Source organism: Gossypium arboreum, chromosome 5 (assembly GCF_025698485.1).
Source record: "Gossypium arboreum isolate Shixiya-1 chromosome 5, ASM2569848v2, whole genome shotgun sequence".
In the NCBI taxonomy this organism is placed as follows: Eukaryota; Viridiplantae; Streptophyta; class Magnoliopsida; order Malvales; family Malvaceae; genus Gossypium; species Gossypium arboreum.
This window is the reverse complement of record NC_069074.1, coordinates 27,396,659-27,417,808: the sequence shown is the minus strand read 5'-3', so window position 1 is coordinate 27,417,808 and position 21,150 is coordinate 27,396,659. Positions and strand designations below refer to the sequence as shown.

General features: G+C 32.5%; 1 protein-coding gene across 2 annotated transcripts; it reads right to left on the bottom strand.

Moving 5' to 3' along the window:
- Positions 1-5,048: 5,048 nt before the first annotated feature.
- LOC108450655 (probable choline kinase 1) lies at positions 5,049-9,640 on the bottom strand. Of its 2 annotated transcripts, none has more exons than XM_017748374.2 (8): positions 9,333-9,640; positions 8,233-8,626; positions 7,801-7,922; positions 7,528-7,723; positions 6,042-6,159; positions 5,894-5,941; positions 5,627-5,727; positions 5,049-5,529 (listed from the first exon to the last, which is right to left on the bottom strand). In XM_017748374.2, exons 2-8 carry the CDS (start codon positions 8,581-8,583, stop codon positions 5,434-5,436), a joined length of 1,032 nt encoding a protein of 343 aa, XP_017603863.1. In that variant the 5' UTR covers positions 8,584-8,626; positions 9,333-9,640; the 3' UTR covers positions 5,049-5,433. The 2 variants fall into 2 exon arrangements, with proteins under 2 accessions (XP_017603863.1, XP_017603864.1); XM_017748375.2 differs by lacking the exon at positions 9,333-9,640 and adding an exon at positions 9,064-9,322.
- Between the last annotated feature and the right edge of the window lie 11,510 nt (positions 9,641-21,150).

The window sequence follows — 21,150 nt, the reverse complement described above, 5'->3', positions numbered from 1 at the left end:
ACGCCCAAAATTGATACCTAATTGATTAATTAATGTCAAAATTGGTACCTAATTGATTAATTAATATCTTAATATCGAAAATTGAAAAGATTTAAAACAAATTTGGAAATACGATCCCTTTTTATGAATGTTTAGCTAACTTGAAGTGGATATTAAGATTCTTTTGTTTCGAAGGAGTAAAATATCACATCCAACAAGTAGGACACGACATTTCCAACCTTCGATGCCCAAAATCATCTCATGATTTCCAAAACTCATGCATTGAAATTTGCACCATCGTAATGCCCAAAATTGGTACCTAATTGATTAATTAATGTCTTAATATCGAAAATTGAAAAGATTTAAAACAAATTTGGAAATACAATCCCTTTTTATGAATGTTTAGCTAACTTGAAGTGGATATTAAGATTCTCTTGTTTCGAAGGAGTAAAATATCACATCCAACACGTAGGACACGACATTTCCAACCTTCGATGCCCAAAATCATCTCATGATTTCCAAAACTCATGCATTGAAATTTTAAAAAGGATATCCGTTTATTTGGTCAAATGATAAATCGAAACCCAACACGTAGGGCACGATTTCTCAAATTTTCAAATACGGAATATTGCTTTACTTTAGAGAATTTCTTTTTATGACGTGATAGCAAGTATGAAATTTAAAACGATGTGTATTTATTTTGTTTGGAATAAGGTAAAACGATCCGTATTGGATAAGTATGTTGAAGCTTAACACATGACGTGATGACACGAAATAAGAATATAGTAATGTTCATGGAATAATAATGCATGGGTACCATACTATACAAATGAGTGACAATAGTATGAAAATAAGTGAACAAATTATAGTACACACAATGACAATTATCACTCGACGTACATTATTTGAATATTAATAATTAAAGATAAATGAAACGAATAATACGAACAATTAAAAATAAGCAATAAGACGATTCTAGATGAATAACATGTAGGAAAAACGAGCTTGAAATAGACACTCTGAAAAATAACCTAAAGTGAATGACGGTAAACAATTAAGCTCTGAGAATAACGAAATAATATAAATAGAATAGCTTAAAATAATAATTCAAAAATAAAATAAAATTTAAAAGCGCATATAAAAGTTTAGAATGAATAATATTGTAAAACAAATCATTTAAAATAATTAACACATAGAAGATATGTACAAAAGTTTAACATATGAAATTTTTAGAATTAATGGTAGTAGAAAAATTTATGATAAATAATAAAAAGAAATTAACACAGTTATCATATGAAATGATAATACTAAATAAATATATAAGAATGCAAAAATGATACGTACATATACATATATTATTTTAGAATACAAAGATGTACATAAGAATTTCAAAATAATACATGTAATATTTTAAGAGAAATAACATTTATAAAATATTTAAAATTGATAATAATTTAAAAACTACGATATGTTAAAAAATAGAAATAATAATAATAGTAATAATGATGTAAATAAATACAAAAAGAAAATATATAATAAAACCAATATATGATTAATTAGTTTAATAATGCGATGATAGCAATAGTAATGATATTATGATAATAATAAAGTAGAAATAATAATAATAAATAATAATAATAATAATAATAATAATGAAAATGAAACATGATGACAATGCGAATAATGATAGAATTAGGAATAATAATAACCACAACAATGTAAATAATAATATGAAGAGAAAAAGATAGAAAATAGATCATGCATAATATATAAAAATGACAAAGCGTGAAAGTATCGAGAGAAAAAAGTGACAATGAAGAATATAATAATGATAATAGTAAATTTTGGACTAAATAAGAGATTATAAACAATTATATTTTAAAAGAACCTATATAATAATAATAAACAAGTAACTAGCTAAATAATAGATAAATGGAATAAGAGTATGCATATAAAAACATTTATAAAAGGATACCTATAAAACAAACTATAAAAGATAAATAATTAAGTAAATAAAAATATAAAAAATTAGTGTAGATTCGATTTTACAAATGAGATGAAACAGACATAAAAAAAAATAATACAACCCCTCTTTTTTTTTAAAAAAAAATTAAGACTAAAAATAAAGTAAAATAAAACAAGAATTAAGCTGACTAAGGATGAAAATAAAATCGAAATAAAATATGGAGTATAAATTGCACATGATTAAAAGAAATAAGGCCCAAAGTAAAGCGCGCTAAAAGGACAGGGCTTTAATAGGACAATATTCCTTTTGCCCACATGCCCATGAATATTAGATGGACCGAAATGGAATAGAGACAAAATTAAAGGGATAAATTAAAAATAAGAAAGAATGAATTTAAAACATTTAAAAATGTGGAAGGACCCATAGTGCAAATGACCCACGTTAGCCTTGAAAATAATGCTGCCGTTTCTATGGCCATTTAAGCCATTCTTTTTTTTTTTTTCAGCTTATATTTTTTAAAAAAAAGAGGAAAACAGAGGGCCTTTGCCCCCTCTCCTTCTCCCTTTCCTATTTTTCTCCTTTGGCTAAGGTTAGGAAACTCATCATCGCCGCTGTTACCACGACAACACCACAAGCGACGGTCGACGACGCGAATGGATGAGGTCATTTAGCCCCTTTTCAAGGCGTCCCCGAAGGCTACGCCTTCTCGGTCTTCCCCCATTCGGTTCAACCCCGACAACGGAAGAGAAACCCCGACGACAAAACTTCAGACAATCCCGGTGAGGCCTTTTTCCTTTTTCTTTTTAATTGATCTTATGTCTGCCTCCTTTTCTTTTAAATGAGTTTGTATTCAAATATCAGTAAAAACAAAGTATGAATAGAACGCGAAAAAGTATATCGAGATCAACCTTAGATATTTGTTCTCTTCTTTGATTCAAAATGTACGTGCCCTCTTTCCCTTTTACAAATGATCGATTTTTATTTTTTAAAGCCGATCTCCCCAACACATTCGTTTCTTTTTTTGTTTTTGTTCCTTTTTTTTATTTCTTCTTGTCATTCGCATGCTTTCTTTTGATGTCGTGTTTGTTCTTGTTGCAGGTGCCATGCAACGCGTGGCAGGGGTGACGGTCAGGGGCGTGGTGGCCGAGGTGGCATGCGTGGTGGTGTGCAAGGCGGCCACTGGTTGGCCTGGTGTGCAGCTGAGGCTTGGGGGCTGAGTTTTTTTTTGCTGCTGAAAATGTTTAGTTTGTTGGGCTAGATGAGCTTTAGGTTTTTGTATTATTTGAGTCATTGTAATTGGGTTTGGGCTGTTCAATGTGAAAATTGAGCCTGCTGTTTTTTTTCTTTTTTTTTGTAAAATGGACTTTGTTTTGTGACTTTTATATTTTGGAATTAATTTGAGTTTTTATTTCTTGTTGGCCAGGCCAAAATTGGCTATAACAGATGCACTGCTCCATTGTTCTACAAAGCGAAAGCAAATAAGCAAAGACCCAAAAAGAAAGAAAAAATCCTTTTCTGAATAAGAATGGTTAAATTATTTTGATCTACTTTTGTATTAAGATGTTGGTATGTTAAGGACCTAATAAATTTAATGGAGCAAGTGGTTTATTAGCATTTCATTGGTCAGACAAATGAGTTTTTTCTTTCCCATTGTAAAGACAAATATATTTTATTACAAACAACTGAAAGGCAAGAAAGGGGCATGAAATGGAGGAGAGTAGAGTTAAGGCCTTAAGGATTATCAAATTCATGCAGTCTTTGAGGCTTAATCCATGGTGAGAGCTGCTAACTGCTCCGTTGAGGGTTCCGAGGCATGGCATACATGCGATTCAACACTAAAAATGCAACAGTCAACATACATCATTTGGTTGACAATTTGATTTGTGTTTTTATAAGAATTGATACTGTAATTTAAGGGATACGTATCAAACATAAGGAAAAATTTGTAAATAAGAAACTAACTAAAAATTTTGTTGCATTGCAGAAATTTAAAAATTTTCGTAAAATCGATCGTTTTGTTTTGTTTTGTTTTGTCTATGACAATAAATTTTGTCAAATATAATACTTAGGTTTTGGTTTAGCAGTAATTGTTGATTTCCACTAAAGGAGTGGACTCTTGTTGACAAGTAGGATCAATAAGGAGTAGACAACTTTGATGATGGCAGTTCACTCTGGATTCGGGTGGAGAATCACTGTTCTTGGTGGGTAGGGGAGCAGAAAGGAGTGATTGAGGTAAGTTGGAGAAGAAGGTTCTAAGTTTCTTAGTCTGAGCACTGAGGAGGTTGAGCAAACCATGAAGGTGGAAGAGGAAACTGGTAGTAGGGTGTATAAGTGTGAGTATCTCTGGAAAGAGAGGAGGAAATGTTTGGTGGAGGCTGAGACTGATGTTGGGTCGTCTTGTCAGGGTTGAAAGGTGATTGTTGGGTGCCTTGCACAGATTGCTAAGTTTGTACTTGGGATGAAAGAAGCTCTAGGTTAGGGTTTGATGGATTAATAGATTTGATGGATTAATAGAGTATCAGCTAAAGAATAAGTCTTGGTTTTTGATCTATACTCTCTGTATCAATTGTTGATACATGTAATCAACACAAAGAAGATAGAGGAGAAAGTGATGGTTGCTTAGAGGTCGGTTCATCTATGATAAGCAAAGAACCGGAGAAAGGAACAAGAAAGGACAGACTTAGGAGGATTTGAAGAGAAGGTTGTGTGAGTCTAGGTTATCAAGTAGAGTGCTTGAGGAAGAAGGAAAAGATTCCTTGCTCCTCATGAGCTGGGGTATATATAGGGGTATCTGTTCCATATTAATTGTCGTTGAGTGTAGTACTGTGTAACCCTACTCTAATATTTTCCTTACTGAAGTTATACGAGATTATAGTCTTTATGGTCCTTCAATGGTCCACTTAGTGGATAAAGAGTGGCCTATTGGAGACCAAAAGCGAGTGGTCTCCTTGCAGGTTCCGCAAAGTACACGGGTGGGTGAACATGCATGACTAGTCGGATGATCACCACCAAGGTACAAAACGGAGGGTCATCCACGAGTGCTCACTAAGCTATACCTCGCGCTACCACACGTCCAAGCTGAGGTAAGGATATAACAAATGTGTTTTACCATGCAAATTGAAATGTTCTAAATATTATGTAACAAGCAAACCCTTAGACTTGCATGTTCCTCACACGGATGCAAAAATCCTAAACCATCCTTAATGCTTTATGTATTTACAATACCGTATTCTATTAGGCTATGTTACTCAGAGTATCCAAACGTTTGGCACTTGTGACCAACACATTCAGACATGAGTACGAACATATGATCCTTTAAGCAAAGACCCTCTAAGTACATGAAAAAGCTTTAGAACAAATTTAGCATACTCGTATCTGATAGACGTGATCCGAGTCTGAGCAATAGGCCACCACCACCAGGCTAGGTTTATACTACACAACCTATATAAACCTATAGCTGCACTTGAAGGCTACAATGCCTCAAAAAGTCAGGAACTCAAGTGCAAGGGCTTTGTTAACCAGTACTGCTGAAACCTCTGCCGTGCATACTCCAGGTAGTTGAAGTCTATCTTGTTTAAATGACCCTGTACATACAATGCGTGGATTAGTCTGCAAAATCTCTCCCAGGAAGCTAATGGAACTACAGAAATATGAAGAAAGATTGCGTGCAGAAACACATACTGAGATGATTCCCCATAAGCCCCAAAACAGATGATTAGCAAGAGTGTATTTCTCGGCATCGCTAAGTAGCTGCTCCACTTTGGCATCACTGTATTCATTTCCTGCATGCATAGCAATCCAGCAAAACAGGTACTCTTAAACCAATTCAACATATTATTAAACTTTGTTTAAACAAATAACACACTTCAAAAGTACTCAAGACTCTATTTATGCTAGGTTCTCAACAAATACTTTTTCTATACAGTTGGCAGAGAATGATAAACTAACCCGAAGATACCAGATATGCAGAGATGAATCTTCGGCGCTCCTCCAGATCTGTTCAAATGCAAAAGGAATAGGTATAATTCGACCCAAAAATGCACGATATCTTTTAAACCATTTACAAGATGTTTTTAAAATTACAAGAGCTACTCACCAGGGTAAATGCTGTAGTCCAAAATATGGGGTGTCTCAGAATGATAATTTGCGGCCATCTCACAGAAGTGATTTGCGAGGTCATAAGCAACTGGATTGTAACTTGCATACTCATAGTCCTGGAGAAAATAATTCCTTGTATCATTCATAATTGGCACAAAATTTCATTTATCTATCCTGGAAATGCCATTTTTACTTGAAACATGAAGTGCGACATAAATCGTAAGCTAAAATGGCATGAAATATTTGCAACACAGAACATGTCTCAGGCAATGCAGAAGAGAATACATCAGAAAATTAGCATGGAACAAGAGAAACTTAATGAAAACATGGAAAGGTCATCAGTGATCAGACAATTAAATTCTATAAAAAAATGACAATTAGAGGTATGAATGAGCTGGGCCAAGCTGGTGTCGGGACAGACTTACAAATGGTATCTCAACACCATACATATTTGCCCAAACTCGGTTAGACTAGACTGAAATATGAGACTCAAATTTTGTTCAAACCCACCCATCTTTGCATATGACTAACCTAGGCCACTTAATATTTAATAGTTTCTAAACACAGACAAGCTAACATGTTTAAAAGATGTATACGTTATAATATGATATATTTACTTTTCATACTATTTCAAAAAGAAATTACTTTTCATAAAATATAAGTAACATACTATATAAAATAAACTAAAATTAATATACTATAAAATGGAAAACGAGGGGCCGGGTTCAGGTATTTAATGTTGGTGCCCAAGCCCCGTTAGACCAGCCTAATTTTTTTTCCAAACCCTTCTAACTATCGAATAGGGATTCGGGGCTTGGACAGGTCTAATCATCACATAGTCAAAGCCTAAAAATTAATGAAATCCTTATCTAATAAATAGGCTAATCAAGAGACAAATAGGAACTTCAGGAAGAGGCTGACCAGTCCCTTGGCTTATCATACACTCGGTGCAGTTGAAGCTTCGGCTACAATTTCTTATAAATGTGGTTGCCATACAGACCTTATCTGCAATTTCAGTTTACAAAAATCTAGAAATAAAGAATATTATTTGATATACATATTATCTTGTTATTTTGATAAAAATAAGAGTTAGATAAGTGCTGAAGCATGAAGTTAAGGAAGCAGATAAACAGCTCAATTGACATATTAGGATTTGGCTGACCATTAATGTACTTCAAGAGCACTCCACAGATTAATCAGTTTAGCCATTTAAACAAGCAGACAAATTGCTACAAGAATGCACATCCATTAACAAGTAGTTGTTCACTTTTTTACACATACTATGCTGATGTGTTGACTATTAACTTAAAGAGTGCAAGAGTTCTAGTCGGAAGAAAACAACTTTTGGATATGCGGATTGGAGGAAAAGTTGCAAATGTTTGTTTAACTAATTATTTCAAGGGAAGTTGATGCTAAACTCTAGAACTGAAAGAACTCTATAGAAACCATATTTGCAACAAAAAATAACTGAACCGAAAACTTACGATTAAGGTAATTACTCTTGTCTCTTCGTCCATCATTATGTTACCGTATTGCAAATCATTGTGACAAAACCCAATCTCTTGATAGCCCTGTGTTAACTCTTTCTCAAGGATGCTGATTTCTTCTTCGAGACCGTCCAAGCCAAATTCTTTAGCTGTGCTTGGGGAACAGAATCTTTTGGCTTGACTAAGCCAAGTTCTGTAAGAAGCAAAAAGGGATTAGATACTTTCAACTCGAAAGATAAAAGCAATAATATCACATATGCATATTAGTACCTCAATCGCTCCCAGAGAAGTACATTCTTCGGACCAGGCATGTCAAGATTGTTGAACTCTCTCAATTTTGCTGCTATAAGAGATGATATTTCAGGGACACGGAGGTCAGCAGCAGAGAGTGTCTGGTAAAAAGCCAAAAAGATAGAAATCAGTTATCAGAGCTGATAAAAAACTATGCAAATTGTTCATAGTCATGAACAAAGAACAGGGGATAATTTCTCCGTAAATGAGGCAGCATCCCAATTCAGTCGTCTTATCATGGCTCTAGAACAATGCTCAAGTTTCAAAAATCATTAAGCAAAGAAAGTAGCGACTCATAATAGAACATCATCCATGAACTGTTGTTAAGATGTGGCAATTCTAACCCATACTACAATATTACAAAAATTAGACACATCTAAGATAAGATTTTGAGAGACAGCTTTTACATACCCTGGCATGAATGAACTCCTCAATCCTTCCATCTGAAAACCGCCCAAGAAGCCTAGGTCCTTGACCTAGCTCGGACATGCACTCAAAAGTCCTAATCTCATCATCCCTGTTGAAAAACACTTCCACACCTTTGCCATAAACCCGGACCAACACTTTCTGATGCAGATCACCATGATTTGTAGGCCAGTTTATCTGGAAAACCTCGTTAGTCATAGCTCCCTTGAGTGGAAATACATGAAATTCTTCCATATCTTCTATCGTATCTCCCCAAACCGACGCCACTGCTACCAAAACCTTCTTCAGTTCTTCAGGTGCAGAACTTGGAATGAACCCGTTTTTCTTCAAAGCCATTTTGTCTATCTGTCGAAACAACTTGAGATTGACTAACCTTGAGCTGTAAATTAAAACCCCACAAAAGAACACAACACGATTAGACCATACTACACCAAGATGAACATGTATGCACACGAATGTTTCAAAATCTATATAACTGTAATCATTGACGTGTTGAAACTTAAACATAATTATGAAACGAAATTCACAAATACGACAGGGATGCAAAACTTTTTGTTAGATCTATTCGAGAAAGAGCTTCATAAAACTGATGAGATAATAAATTCAACCTGCAGGAAAGAATACAGAATTTACCAAGAACAGAACAAAACAAAACTCAGGCGAAAAGTGAATAAAAGCTATAAGGATTCAAAGCCTGTCAAAATATATTCATAAAAAGGGTTCTTTTCAACGAACCTTGGAACATAAACGCCATGCATGTACCAAATACAAACTCAAAAAAAAATAAAAAAATCAAAGAACTCATTTGATTCAAACCTTCTAGAATTCAAGATAACAAACAAACACCCAGAAAGAAAGAAACATCAGGATACAAGAATGTCGACAAAAGCTAAAAGGGTCAAAGCTTTTCACACTTAAATCAAATCCCAATCTTTAAATAGACCCTTAAAAGGAGTTCAGCATGTCAACCAACACCATGCATGTAATAGGAGGAACTCCATAATCAAACAACCCATTTCAGAAAAAGACGGCAAAGAACACTGAATTTCACCCAAGAGGAAACATAACACTAAAAGAATTCTCACCAGAAAGTAGAAGCTGGCACACCAAAACCAAAGCCTTTTTCTGTATTGCAGTTTTGAGCACAAGAATCTTTGAATAAAACAAAAGATTATGAACTATAAGAAGAAAAATAGAAAGACTAGACAAATGAAAGCTGTGATCGGTTGGTTAGCAAAGAGGCAAACAACAAAATGTTGGTTAACGTTTCCCTTTGCCGTTGAAATAAAGCTCAGCTCTTATTATCGGGTCATTTTCGATGAAAATTCTTCAAGCTATACGAAAGCAACCGCGTCGGTTAACTAAATTTTAACGAGAAAGAAAATGATTAAAAATAATGTTATATTTCAAAATATATACAAAAAAGGGTTTTATTCACATTTTTGCCCCAAAACTTCCTCATTTTCCAAAATAGATACTTAAACTTTTTTTTATCCTAAATAGGTACCTAAACTTTAAATCCACTAACTTTTTTAGTCCAATTGAGTAATACCGTTTGGAAAAAAATCCCTGACCAATCCAGCTTCAACACGTGTATTATTTTTTTCATTTCAGATTTTTAAAAGAAATAAGTAAATTATTTGTGAAAAGGTAGAAAAAATAAAATATACATAAATGTTTTATTTTATAAAAGTAAAACACTTATGTATATTAAATATTTTATTTTTATTTATCACTTCATAAATAACTTATTTCTTTCTTTTAAATATCTGACATGGAAAAATAATACATGTGTTGAAGCTGGATCCGTTAAGAAATTTTTTCTAAATGGCGTTACTCATTTGGACTAAAAAGTTAACAGAGTTAAAGTTTTGGTACCTATTTGGGATAAAAAAAATATTTTAAGTACCTATTTGAGTAAAGGAAAATATTTGGAGGCTAAAATGAGAATAAAGCCATTAAAAAATTTAAATTAAATAATTAAATATAAGTCACAACTCACACGAGGCCGGTAAACCTTTGACTTTAGACGCTGGCAACATCAACTCAAGTTCCAAAATTTAAGGCTTCAATTCTTTGCATATTTATTTTGGTTTTGGTTAATTTTATATATATATATATATATATATATATTATCCTGATTCTTATTTTATAGTTTATTAGTTATAACTTCAAATTTATTGTTTAATATGTTCATTTTTTTAATTTAGTTTTAATTTAATTTTTCGTTAAATGTAATTATTTTAATAAAATATTGATTCAAATGTTTATTTTTAATAATGGTAAGGTGGCATCTCGTATGATAGCCCACATATATTTTATGTTAATATGGCACTATTTATCATAATAAATAATTTAAAAATTATAAAAATTCAAAAGTAAAAAAATTATAAATTATAAAAGTTCATAAAATTTTTACAAAATTATCATGAAGTATCGCCATACGGGCTCCATGTCTAAAAATTTAACATTTCAATAAGGATTTTTTGTTAAAAATAATTCAACTCTTTTGAAAGTTAAATAGTTAAATATGACTTTTTAAAGGTTGAAGATCAAATTTAATTAAAAAGAATAAAGAGTCAAATTAACAAAAAAATATAAACGTCGGGTTTTAATTTTTCATTATACATTTATTGTAATTGTAATATTTTTAAAATTTTATATTTATATTGAAAATAAAAAATATATTTAAAAATGCAGGGAAATTGTACTTTACACTACGATTTTAGTTAACTAAACTTAGGATTAAGGAAACAAATTGAAAATAATCTGAACAGTAATGTTACTCAATTTTATTAAATTCACATTGATTTTGATTTTGTCATTATTTTTATGTAAGAATTTATTTTTCGAGAATAATTTAGATTTAAATTATCGTTGTAGTAAAATGTTATATTTATTTAATTTATTTTTTATAAATTAAAAATATAATTATTTGAGTAGAGTTGAGTTGTAATTTATATTTTATGTATAATTTTATATTTAAATTAAAAAATAACTTTAAAATATTAAAATTTTTATTTGACTTTATTAGGCTCAAATTCACTGTTCATTTAACATTAAATTTGTAAGAAAGTTAACACGGACGGTGCCAGGAATTGTGCTATTAGAGACCACACCGGTGCATGGACCATGGGGTTTGCTAAAAATATTGGCGCTTGCTCGATTGTTGACGTACAGCTTTGGGGTATTGTTTTCTAAATTTTAGATTATAAAATAATAAATTACAAAAAGAATCTAATCAGCATCTAATCCGTCACTTGCCCAGCCCACTTGCGCCACCATCATCATTCCATGCAGCCGACCACCTAGCTGCCAGTTGACACCAACTTGGCCAGGGTTTGATATGAAAAACAAGCACCGGCTCTCCTTTTTACCCAGAAATTATTTCATCGACTTTTCGTACCACATATATGATTGATGATTTTGAGCCAGTTCTAATCCAAACTGAAAAAGGAGAAAAAAAATGCTAATATTAATCGGATAAATGTCCATCGCCGAAGTAAAAGAAAGCGACGTAAAATAAAATAATTTGTGTACTTCCCATCCTACGTGGAAAATTTATGGGTCCATCAAAATTTCGGCTTGTCTAAGTCAAATCTTTTCCACCATTACTTTCTGTTAGCATAGGTGTTACTGACTCAGATTTTGCAAAATTAAAAGCCTGTGGGACAACCTAAAATTGTCGGGGTAGAGGAGAGGACTTGAAAGATTTTTTGTTCTTTTGTTTCTTGATAATAGTAACAGAACCATAGCAATATAATAAAAAAATATATTGATTTTACGTGAATTTTTTTAAAAAAAATTAAAGAAGAAATTTATTAATATTAAAAAATAAATAATATAAGTGAAGTTTCGACTATATCTATTTAAGATTCGAAAAATCATGTTCTATACAGATTCAACTTGTGCTGTATGATCCGTACTGCTCCAGTTTTGTGCTTAATAGGAACCAAAGATCCCCTTATTTTATCACTATATTTATTTTTTCAACAAATAATGAGATTTGAGTCACACAATCTCTAACAATTTTATTGTTTATTTTAGATTTTTTATACTTCTAGAATGGACTAGATTTAACATAATCTGATTAAAAATTAGAATTTCCAAATAATTACAAAATAGGAAATGAAACAATTTAAACTAAAACCAATTAATTGAACAATTGGATCAAGAATTAGAATGAACAAGTAATTACATACAGCACACTTACAAAGTAGAATCTAAATTAATAATTCAAATTGAAATTAACTGAGTGAATAACTGGACTAAAAATTAAAATATTCGAATAATTACGAACTAAAATCTAAACTAAAATTAATTGAATGATTAACTGAACTAAAACCCACAGTTTAATAACTCAATATTGAAAATCTCTTTAATTATTGTCCTTGGTTGAGAATATGGAATGGCCATTTACCGCGGAAGACTAAAGACTTTATTCGGAGATGATTGAAAGAATTTGTACCTTGCAAGACATCTTGCAGTTGGATTCGATTTGTCAAAGGTGTGGTATTATTGAGAGCCTTGATTGACAGCCACTGCGTGAAATAAGTTGGCAATTTAGTGGTCTTTACCGGTGGCCAATGGGGTGAAATGCAACATTGATGCTCCAGCAGGACGTTTGAGGACTGAATGGGGTTATGAAGCTATTGTTCGTAATGATAGGGGATGACTTCATTAAAGGTTTATCTGGGCACTTGACAATGGTTATTAATCCTAAACTTGCAGAAGCTTTGGCCATAAGGGAAGTGATCTCATGGTTTCGGTCCTTTACTTTTGACAAGGTGGAATCTGAGATTGATGGCTAGATATATTTGTTATATAAAGTGTCATAATTTAGTACTTATATTTAAATTTTTATTGAGTTGGTGTCACTCTTCACCTCTGTCCCAACTTAATGGAGAATTTATTAAAAATTCTTATTTTTCAAAACATAAGATATTATTTTAAGGATAATTTTTCTTTCATATACAATCTAAAAAATATTTACAAATGATGATATTCAAATAAAATATATTATAACTTTTAATAATTCAACTTTTCAACCAAAATCATATTTGATTGTTATATTAATTTTATTTTAATTTATTAAATAAAATTTTCACCCACATACTGACTATACCATAATCTAATATTATATAAAAAGCAACCATTTATATTAATTTATAATTAAATAATTTCTTTATAATTCTTATACAACTAATATTTTAACATTCCATAATATTTAATAATTGGTCAAAACTCAAAGGGGAATTTTTTTTTCAAACAGTCGATTATTACAATATTAATATTAATAGGATAAGGACTACTTTAATTTTATTTCTAGACATTAGTCACGCACAACTGATTGTCTGATGCCACAAATGTGCACAGAAACGAATAGGGAAAAGCATAATGCAATTATGGAGCTTCAGTATTCATCCAACATTCGAATCTTAACACATAAATATAAAAATATGAGCTCCGAAAATCCTTATTTACATGAAAATATTTTTTTTTAAATATTTAGCCCATGGCCGTGTTGGACACTAACTCCTATATGATATACTTAAGACCTGAGCTCAATAATAGGACTACCTTCCCTGCATATGTATATCTAGCTAAAGGACAACGTTTATGTTGGGCGTAGGTCACATGAGTGCCACTATGTGGGAGGCTCAATGCCCATGTGTGTGTGCCCTATTATAGATGTTTTGGAGTAGCAGAATACTGCTTCAATTTATTTTTATATGTGGGTGCCGCAAGTCAAGAACAAAAAAGGTTTTGTTCTCCAAAAGTGTGTTTTAGAGGTTTATTCGATGTCTATTTGAGCTGATTCTTGAGCTCTGACCAGTAGATTTAAGAATCTCAATTATAGATAGTAGAATTTTTCATAAAATTACTATAGCTTTGTGTTTTCGTTTTCAAAATCAATCCTTTTTGGGTAATGTTTTTAACTTTTTGCTTTAATTTGCTTGAGATTACTTGTTTATAGTCTTGGTTGAGTTATATGCTATTGTTGTGGTTTTATGTTGTAACCTTTTAGTAAGTTTTTTTTTTTATTTTTTTATATTATGGTAGAGCTTTTGGTGAACTTTCAAGTCTCATTGCTTTAAAGAGGCTTTTCATGTGTATGTCTCAATTTATTAGTTTTGTTTGTGATATTATGGATAATTTGCATTAATTGTTGATATATTGTGTTATTGGGTTTGTCATAGACCTACTCATGGGTCGGGCTACCCGGCTAGGCCCGAAGGCCCTCTTGAAATGTGGGAGGGTTTGGGAAAAAATATAGGTCTGAAAAATAGGCTTGGACAAAAAAATGAGGCCCGTTTAAAAATGGGCGGGACATGGTAAGGTTTTTAGCTGAGGCAGGCCCGGCCAACCGAATTCACTAAATGACAAAAAAATTCTGCTATTTCTTTTTTTGTTTTTGAATGTTATTTTCTTGTTGTTTTCTCCATATTTTACTACCATATTACTATTAGTTGCTCCTATTTTGTTGTTATTATTTGGATATTGTATAAAACTTATTTTATTATTAATTTTGTTATTATTTTAAAGGCATTTGTTAATTTTATTATTATTTTAAAGGTATTTGCTTGTTAAGTTGCATCTATCTTAGTGCTATTTAAGTCTACATATTTTTAAAATTTATTTTCAATTTGTTGGAAAATATTTATTTTGATTTTTTAGGATTTTTGATGTTTTATATATATTTAAAAATTATATAAAATAATATAAAAATAAATACGGACGGGCTGGGCCAGGATCGGGTTTTAGTATTTTTATTTGGGTCGGGCTTGGGCAAAATTTTAAGACCATTTTTTGGGCCTGGCCCGGCCCAAACCCAATGAATGGGCCTAAATTTTTAGTTGAGTCCGGCCCGAACCCAGCCCGGTTCGGCCCATGAGCACCTCTAGTTTGTCATAATTACCAAATTGATTTATTGAGAGTGAAAGAATACCAATTGTGCTTCTGTGGTGTTTCATCGGGTTCGATTTCATCCCAACATATCGATATTAGAGCTTGGTTCTTGTGTTTTGTAATCATAAAAATTAGCACTAGTAAGAGAAATATGTTGAATGACACAAATGATTAACTTTGGAGGAAAAAAATGAAAGATCTTCTATTTGTGAAATCTTTGCACCTTCTTGTTTTTACTACTCAAAATCTTGAGTCAAAACTGATAAAGAGTGGAAATTTGAGCATCAACAGATGTGTGATTTCATTCAACAATTTGTTAAGAGAATGTTTATAACCACATTGATCAAGAGACATATATGGGTACATTGTGGAACAAGCTTGAAAACTTGTATTCTTCAAAGTCTGGTAATAACAAGTTGTTCATGCTTAAGAGAATAATGGCATTAAGTTACAAGGAAGAGACGTCTATAGTCGGCCACTTGAATGAGTTTCAAGATTTGTTGATTCGACTATTTGGTATGGGACCTAAATTTGACAATAAGATTACGGGACTTTGGTTGCTTGCTACTCTATCGAACTCTTGGGAAACATTTCAAGTTTCACTCATTAATGTTGCTTTAAAGGGTGTTCTAACCTTGAAAATTGCTAAGAGTGGTGCGTTGAATGAAGAAGTGAGAAGAATGTTTCAAGGTTCTCCATCACAGTCTAAGGTTCTAGTTACCGAAAATAGGGGGACAAACAAAGATAAAGGTGAAAAGGTTAGAGAAAAAAGTTAAAGAAAGTCAAAGTCAAGATACAAAAATCTTGAGTGTCATCATTGTGTCATGGGCCGTGGTTCAAAGCTCGTGACCAAAACACAAAAAGCATCTAATGGAGGTCAATCTATTAAATAGAGCTCATTTAACCCACATGAATTGGCCCGATTTGAAGAATAAGTGACGAAGCCTATCTACTTGAAGTTTTGGTAGCCCACTGAAGAACTCATGGAAAATTAGAGCTACCTAGGTAAATAAGAAAGTAATCTTAGAAGATTTTTAATTTGATAATATTTGGTTTTGTAATCTTGGGGATTATATAAATCCCTTAATTGTAGACAGGCTTTGATCTCGTCTGTCAATGAAATTCAATCTATGCCGTTGGTTTTGGGGGAGTTCAACTATAAATAGAGGGTCTCCCTCTCATTTGTAATCATCCGTTGTATTCCATTCTTTAGTAATAAATATTAATCGAGAGCATTTACTTAAAAACTTGGCATGCTTTGTTTTTTTATGACTATTTTGTTCTTTTAAGCTTTATTTTGTCTTTGAGTTGCTTCTGCTAGCCTTAGAGATTTTTTATCGAGAATTCTCGCATTGCTAGAGTTAGGCCGACTTAAGTGCATTTGAAGTGAAGAAATTGCCTAAGGCCAAACGGATTGTAAGACTAAAGGTCAGCCCCGTGACAATTATGGCAAGAAAGGCCATATCAAGAAGTATTGCTACAAGTGGAATAGAGAGAATAGATGCGGTGGTGATAAATAATAAAGAAGAGATAATGAGAAATTCGAACATGTTACTACTGTTATTATTGATGATTTGTTAGTCCTTTGTAATGAGAATTTGATTAATCTATCATACGATGAGACTAGTTGGGTGATAGATACTGGTGTTACGCTTCATGTCACGTCACAGAAGTTCTTCACATATTATAATTTTGTCAATTTTAGGGTATTGAATATAGGTAGTGATAGCTTGGTGCAAGTTGTTGGTGTGGGAGATGTTAGTTTGGTCACTAACAATATGACACTTAAAATATTAGGTATGCAATGAATATTCATTTAGATTTGATTTCTGCAGAAAAGCTTGATGATGATGGTTTTTATAACACTTTCAATAAGGTCCGTGGAAATTATTAAATTCACATTGGTTGTGGCTTAAGGGAAGAAGAGTTGGGACTTATATTTGATGCAGGCTTTAACTTCTCGAGGTATGGTGAATATGACAGAAGATGATGACCCAACAAAATTGTGGCATAGACAACTTAGTCACATGAGTGAGAAGGGCTAAATTGTTTGGTCAAGAAGAATCAACTTTCAGGTTTGAAGAATACTATGGTGAGGAATTGTGTTCATTGTCTAGTTGAAAAACAGATAAGAGTTTCATTTAAGCATCACCCACCTTCAAGAAATTTAAATTTGCTTGAATTGGTTCATTCAAATGTTTGTGGTCCCTTGAAGGTTAGGTCACATGGTGGCACACTTTACTTCATGACTTTCATTGATGACTATTCAAGAAAAATTTGGGTTTATACTTTGAAAAGAAAGGACCATGTACTTAATGTATCCAAGCACTTTCAAGCTTCATCTGAGAGAGATTGGGAAGAAGTTAAAGTGTACTCGTATCGATAATGGTGGAAAGTATAGAAGACTATTTAATATTTACTATCGAAGACTCTAAAGTTGAATGGATTGTCGGAGAGAATGAACTGGACATTGATTGAGAAAGTCAAATGTTTACTTTCATATACAAAGTTGCCTAGATCTTTTGGGTTGAAGCTTTGTATACAGTTGTACATGTGATTAATCTATCTCCTAGTGTTCTTTTGCAGGATGATGTACTATATAGGGTTTGATTTGGTAAAGACGTGTCATATCACCTGCGTGTGTTTGAATGCGAAGAATTTGTCTATGTTCCAAAAGATGAGCAATCTAATTTAGATGCCAAGACTCGACAATGTATCTTTATTAGTTACTGTCATGATGTGTAATAGCTCATTTTTGGTAAAATTAGAATAGTGGTTTCGGGACCACAAATCTAATTTCGGAAGAAAAATTATTTTTATATTATTTTATGGTCTATAGTATGATAGTAATGTCGTATAAAAATTTCGTAAAGAAATTTTATCGATTACATGTTTAATTTGATAAAGGACCAAATTGCACAAAGTGTAAAAGTTGAGTCCTAATAACTAAAAGGATTAAATAGCTATGGAATTCAAAATTTGAGGTCTTTATATGACAAATAAACCATTAAAAATGCTTAGTGGTTAAGGATGATGATTCATCCATGGAAAATAAAATAAAAAAAAGGATGAAATTGGAAAGTGAAAAAAATAAAAGATGATAATTAATTAAATAATGAAAATATCATCTTTTTCATCATCTTTCCCCAATTATTTCCATAGAAACCTTAGCTAAGAGAAAGTAGCTCAAGCAAGCTTACTTTGATCAATTAGGTATGTTTTCTTGTCTCGGTTTTAATGATTTTTATATTTCTGAGATCGTAATAGCTTAATCTAGCTATCTCAGGGACTAATTTGTAAAGTTATCAAGGTACTAGGATTTTTTCATGGATGAACATAGATGAATTATGAAGTTTTATGGTAGAAAATGAAAGGTTATTAATAGATAACTTCTTTAAAGGGATTTTTGATGAAATTATGATTTAAGGACTAAATTGGGAAGATGTTAAATTCATGGAAAATTTTTGAATTTTACAAAATACATGGGCTGTAAATTTTACTTGTAAAAATCGGCTAGGCTTGGAATAAGAATTAAATTGCATGAAGTTCATTTTTCGAGCTTAAAGATGAAATCATCGTTAATTAAAAGATTAGAGGCAAAATGGTAATTTTTCCTAAGATGTGAATTGAATTGAAATGAACATTAATTAATGTTAAATTCTTTCATATAGATTCAGATAGATCAAATTTGAAGTTAGAACGAGGAAAGAGAAAATGTCGGATTAGTAGATTTTATGTACACGAACATTTGTCGAGGCAAGTTCGTGCAACTAAATTGTGTATATTTATATGCTTGAATTAAATGTTGTGTATGTGAATTGTGTAAATGCCAAATATATGAAATTGGTTACATATCCAACAAAGCCCGATAAATATTAAATCTCGTTTGAATAATGGAATTCGATGGATACAGGATTTCCCGATTGGTTGTGGTCCTGCATGTGTTGCGGACACACCACAGCTCCTACGAGCATCCCGTTATAAGCCCTTTCGAGCTTCTCGTTATATGGTTCCTGCGAGCATCCTGATCGGTGGTGATCTTGCATGTGTTGCGGACTACCGCAACTCTTTGCGAGCATCCTACTGTATGATCGGTTGTGATCCTGCATATATTATAGACACAAACGCAGCTCTTTGTGAGCGTCCTGATATAGCTAGCTTGAACTTCCCGATATATGGCTATTTAAAGCTCCTGATTAATGGCACTTTGTGAGCTTCCCGTTTAAAGGCTCTTTGTGAGCTTCCTAATTAAAAGTTCTATGTGAACTTCCTGATTATATCTCTGTATGAGCTTCCCGTTATATAACCCGGATAAGCTTCCTAAAAGGCTCTTTATGAGCTTCCCGATTAATGGCTCTTTGTGAGCTTCCTGTTATATGGCTCGAGAAAGGATTTCCCGATTATGTGCTTTAATGAGCACTCCCAAATATAAATTGACAGATTACTAATTTGTACACTTCGAGTGTACTACCTAGGTATCTATTGATATTTCAAATAAAATTCAACGGGAAAAATTCTGACATGAGAAGATATGAACACGAAATGAATTATTACAAGTATCTGCCTGAAATACATGAAAAGGATAATACATGATATATGGAAATATGAGATAATGCTATATGAACATGGAATTTGTTTGATGAATATGTTCATCTATGATTATATACTTGTACACCTCGATCGTACTACCCGTGTAACCATCGACATTTCGATTGATTTAATGAGCAAAGTTCCAACATGAAATAGTCTGAACTCGAGACGAATTATTATGAAAATGTACTTGAAATACATGGATATTATTTGTATATGTTATATGAATACATGATGTGGAAAGCATATTTATATGGAAATATGATTACTGTTGAGCCTATACATATTTCTTGATATTTGAATGAAATATATGACTAACAATGATGATAAAGACATGTTCTAGGGCTTGTGATCAAATTGGTTAATTACCATGTTATAAGAACTTACTAAGCATTTCATGCTTACTTTGTTTTATTTTCCCTTTTCTATAGTAATTCGAAGGCTCATTGGATTGGAAGCTTGGCGGAGATCACTCACACTATCCATCAGCTCATTTCGGTATATATATGGTAAATCAATTATGGTTATAATAGTATGTATAGGTTAATTGGCCAATATCAGCATATAAATGCTTTAATTGTAACTAGCCATTGGAATGGCTTGTGATGGATATGTTTGGTATGTGTTTGATATTGGTTTATTGATAGAAATTATATTGACATATTGATGATTGAGTTAAGTTAGCATATTTGATAAGATATGCATATATGTGAACTTGGAAATTTAAGTAGGTGTGTATACTTGATTATATGAGGTATTATATCATGTATAGGACTTGATTTTTAGTTGGCTGACCTATAATAGATTGTGAATGTGTTAAAGTGTTGGTGTAGGGGGATGACAAAATGAGGTGAGAAATATGGCTTGAAAAATAGCCTATTTTCGTCTACACGGCCAGAGACACAGTCTTGTGTCTTAGCATTGTGTGACACACGGTCTAGCACATGGGCGTGTGATCTGGCCTTGTGTCCCTTGCATCTTTAAAATTTCAAAACAGAATGCCCATGTATTTACACACGACCTAGCACATAGGCGTGTGGCTTGGCCGTGTGACCCAAGTCAGAGAGTTACACGTCCTGAGACATGGGCGTGTTCCTTGGCCGTGTAAACCACACGGCCTGACCACACACGCATGTGACCCATGCACCTAGGAAAAATTTTGAGATTTTGCGAAAAATTCTCTAAGTACCCAGTTTAGTCCCGACTCGTTTCTAATGCATGTTTTGGACCTCGAAGGCTCATATAAAGGACTTTATGTTTGATTTCTGACATGAATACTATATAAAATAAAATACCTGTTTACTTAATCTGTATATTTCGGTAATGCTTCGTAACTCTATTCCAGCGATGGATACAGGGTAGGGGTGTTACATGATGAGTTTAGGTATAGGTCGTATGATTCGA